This window comes from Oncorhynchus masou, chromosome 12 (assembly GCF_036934945.1).
Source record: "Oncorhynchus masou masou isolate Uvic2021 chromosome 12, UVic_Omas_1.1, whole genome shotgun sequence".
NCBI lineage: Eukaryota > Metazoa > Chordata > Actinopteri > Salmoniformes > Salmonidae > Oncorhynchus > Oncorhynchus masou.
Window position 1 is genome coordinate 29346461 of NC_088223.1, and position 3909 is coordinate 29350369.

Here is a 3909-nt window from a genome sequence, read left to right on the forward strand (position 1 = left end):
CAGGGGGACTGGGGATGGAGATATAGGGGTATTTTTATTTCATTTAACTAGGCAAGTCAGTTAAGAACAAATTCTTATTTACAATGATAGCCTACCCCGGCCAAACCCTAACCGAGATGACACTGGGCCAATTGTGCGCCAGTTGTGATACAGCCTGGATTCGAACCAGGGTCTGTAGTGACAGCTCTAGCACTGAAATGCAGTGTCTTGGACCGCTGCGCCACTCGGGAGCCCGAGCCCACTCGGGCAACTGGGATGTAATTACAGAGGGAAGGCCCTACGATGGAACATTAGGCAGGACGGGCAGTCATGGATATAGCTACTGTATATATTCCCTTTTATTTCATCAAAACACTGTGTGTTTGCTGAGGAAGGGGCCAGGGGCTGAGGAAGGGGCCAGGGACTGATGAAGGGGCCAGGGACTGAGGAAAGGGCCTGGGGCTGAGGAAGGGGCCAAGGACTGAGGAAGGGGCCTGGGGCCAAGGAAGGGGACATGGTCTGAGGAAGGGGACATGGTCTGAGGAAGGGGCCTGGGGCTGAGGAAGGGGCCATGGTCTGAGGAAGGGGCCATGGTCTGAGGAAGGGGCCAGGGACTGAGGAAGGGGACATGGTCTGAGGAAGGGGCCATGGTCTGAGGAAGGGGCCAGGGACTGAGGAAGGGGCCTGGGGCTGAGGAAGGGGCCTGGGGCTGAGGAAGGGGCCTGGGGCTGAGGAAGGGGCCAGGGACTGAGGAAGGGGCCAGGGACTGAGGAAGGGGACATGGTCTGAGGAAGAGGCCTGGGGCTGAAGAAGGGGACATGGTCTGAGGAAGGGGCCATGGTCTGAGGAAGAGGCCTGGGGCTGAGGAAGGGGACATGGTCTAAGGAAGGGGCCAGGGACTGAGGAAGAGGCCTGGGGCTATGGTCTGAGGAAGGGGCCAGGGACTGAGGAAGAGGCCTGGGGCTATGGTCTGAGGAAGGGGCCATGGTCTGAGGAAGGGGCCAGGGGCTGCGGAAGGGGCCATGGTCTGAGGAAGGGGCCATGGTCTGAGGAAGAGGCCTGGGGCTGAGGAAGGGGACATGGTCTGAGTAAGGGCCATGGTCTGAGGAAGGGGCCAGGGACTGAGGAAGAGGCCTGGGGCTGAGGAAGGGGACATGGTCTGAGGAAGGGGCCAGGGCCTGAGGAAGGGGCCAGGGACTGAGGAAGGGGCCAGGGGCTGAGGAAGGGGCCATGGTCTGAGGAAGGGGCCATGGTCTGAGGAAGGGGCCATGGTCTGAGGAAGAGGCCTGGGGCTGAGGAAGGGGACATGGTCTGAGGAAGGGGCCATGGTCTGAGGAAGGGGCCAGGGACTGAGGAAGAGGCCTGGGGCTGAGGAAGGGGCCAGGGACTGAGGAAGGGGCCAGGGACTGAGGAAGGGGCCAGGGACTGAGGAAGAGGCCTGGGGCTGAGGAAGGGGAAATGGTCTGAGGAAGGGGCCAGGGACTGAGGAAGGGGCCAGGGACTGAGGAAGGGGCCAGGGACTGAGGAAAGGGCCTGGGGCTGAGGAAGGGGCCAAGGACTGAGGAAGGGGCCTGGGGCCGAGGAAGGGGACATGGTCTGAGGAAGGGGACATGGTCTGAGGAAGGGGCCGGGGGCTGAGGAAGGGGCCATGGTCTGAGGAAGGGGCCATGGTCTGAGGAAGGGGCCAGGGACTGAGGAAGGGGACATGGTCTGAGGAAGGGGCCATGGTCTGAGGAAGGGGCCAGGGACTGAGGAAGGGGCCTGGGGCTGAGGAAGGGGACATGGTCTGAGGAAGGGGCCAGGGCCTGAGGAAGGGGCCAGGGACTGAGGAAGGGGCCAGGGACTGAGGAAGGGGCCAGGGACTGAGGAAGGGGCCAGGGACTGAGGAAGAGGCCTGGGGCTGAGGAAGGGGACATGGTCTGAGGAAGGGGCCAGGGCCTGAGGAAGGGGCCAGGGACTGAGGAAGGGGCCAGGGACTGAGGAAAGGGCCTGGGGCTGAGGAAGGGGCCAAGGACTGAGGAAGGGGCCTGGGGCCGAGGAAGGGGACATGGTCTGAGGAAGGGGACATGGTCTGAGGAAGGGGCCAGGGGCTGAGGAAGGGGCCATGGTCTGAGGAAGGGGCCATGGTCTGAGGAAGGGGCCAGGGACTGAGGAAGGGGACATGGTCTGAGGAAGGGGCCATGGTCTGAGGAAGGGGCCAGGAACTGAGGAAGGGGCCTGGGGCTGAGGAAGGGGCCTGGGGCTGAGGAAGGGGCCAGAGACTGAGGAAGGGGCCAGGGACTGAGGAAGGGGACATGGTCTGAGGAAGAGGCCTGGGGCTGAGGAAGGGGACATGGTCTGAGGAAGGGGCCATGGTCTGAGGAAGAGGCCTGGGGCTGAGGAAGGGGACATGGTCTAAGGAAGGGGCCAGGGACTGAGGAAGAGGCCTGGGGCTGAGGAAGGGGACATGGTCTGAGGAAGGGGCCATGGTCTGAGGAAGGGGCCATGGTCTGAGGAAGGGGCCAGGGGCTGAGGAAGGGGCCATGGTCTGAGGAAGGGGCCATGTTCTGAGGAAGAGGCCTGGGGCTGAGGAAGGGGACATGGTCTGAGTAAGGGCCATGGTCTGAGGAAGGGGCCAGGGACTGAGGAAGAGGCCTGGGGCTGAGGAAGGGGCCAAGGACTGAGGAACGGGCCTGGAGCCGAGGAAGGGGACATGGTCTGAGGAAGGGGACATGGTCTGAGGAAGGGGCCGGGGGCTGAGGAAGGGGCCATGGTCTGAGGAAGGGGCCAGGGACTGAGGAAAGGGCCTGGGGCTGAGGAAGGGGCCAAGGACTGAGGAAGGGGCCTGGGGCCGAGGAAGGGGACATGGTCTGAGGAAGGGGACATGGTCTGAGGATGGGGCCGGGGCCGGGGGCTGAGGAAGGGGCCATGGTCTGAGGAAGGGGCCATGGTCTGAGGAAGGGGCCAGGGACTGAGGAAGGGGACATGGTCTGAGGAAGGGGCCATGGTCTGAGGAAGGGGCCTGGGGCTGAGGAAGGGGACATGGTCTGAGGAAGGGGCCATGGTCTGAGGAACGGGCCAGGGACTGAGGAAGGGGCCATGGTCTGAGGAAGGGGCCATGTTCTGAGGAAGAGGCCTGGGGCTGAGGAAGGGGACATGGTCTGAGTAAGGGCCATGGTCTGAGGAAGGGGCCAGGGACTGAGGAAGAGGCCTGGGGCTGAGGAAGGGGCCAGGGACTGAGGAAGGGGCCAGGGACTGAGGAAGGGGCCAGGGACTGAGGAAGAGGCCTGGGGCTGAGGAAGGGGACATGGTCTGAGGAAAGGGCCATGGTCTGAGGAAGGGTAATTGGCTGAGGAAGGGGCTGGGGGCTGAGGAAGGGTAATTGGCTGAGGAAGGGGCTGGGGGCTGAGGAAGGGTAATTGGCTGAGGAAGGGGCTGGGGGCTGAGGAAGGGTAATTGGCTGAGGAAGGGGCTGGGAGCTGAGGAAGGGGCCATGGTCTGGGGCTGGAGGAGACTAGGGGGGCCAAGGAGGAGAGGGATAGGCAGAGAAAGTGGTTGTTACTCGGTAGGTATTACTGCCATATTACCCTGATTCATCTGGAGCTCTGTTTGAAACACGTTAAGCAAGATGGCCATCTGACGCGTGCTATCGCTCTAGTGACAAATGATTGGGAAGATTTTAACGCTAATTGGTGTCTATAAAGTATCATTAGCCAAATCAATAGCCTTTGTGTTTGAAACTACTGCCAGTTTATTTTCCTTTCATTCATATCAAACACAAATCTGCTTTCAAATTCACTAGACCATATCCGTGGGCTCCCGAGTGGCGCAGTGGTCTAAGGCACTGCATCTCAGGTCAAGAGGCGTCACTACAGTCCCTGGTTTGAATCCAGGCTGTATCACATCTGGCCGTGATTGGGGGCACAATTGGCCCAGCTTCGCCGGGGTAGG

General features: G+C 61.7%; 1 protein-coding gene across 1 annotated transcript; it reads right to left on the reverse strand.

Moving 5' to 3' along the window:
* Nucleotides 1-338: 338 nt before the first annotated feature.
* On the reverse strand, nt 339-3594 carry LOC135549290 (uncharacterized). Its single transcript, XM_064979306.1, has 2 exons — nt 3546-3594; nt 339-3472 (listed from the first exon to the last, which is right to left on the reverse strand). The coding sequence occupies exons 1-2, from the start codon at nt 3592-3594 to the stop codon at nt 339-341; spliced, it is 3183 nt and encodes a 1060-aa protein (XP_064835378.1).
* Between the last annotated feature and the right edge of the window lie 315 nt (nt 3595-3909).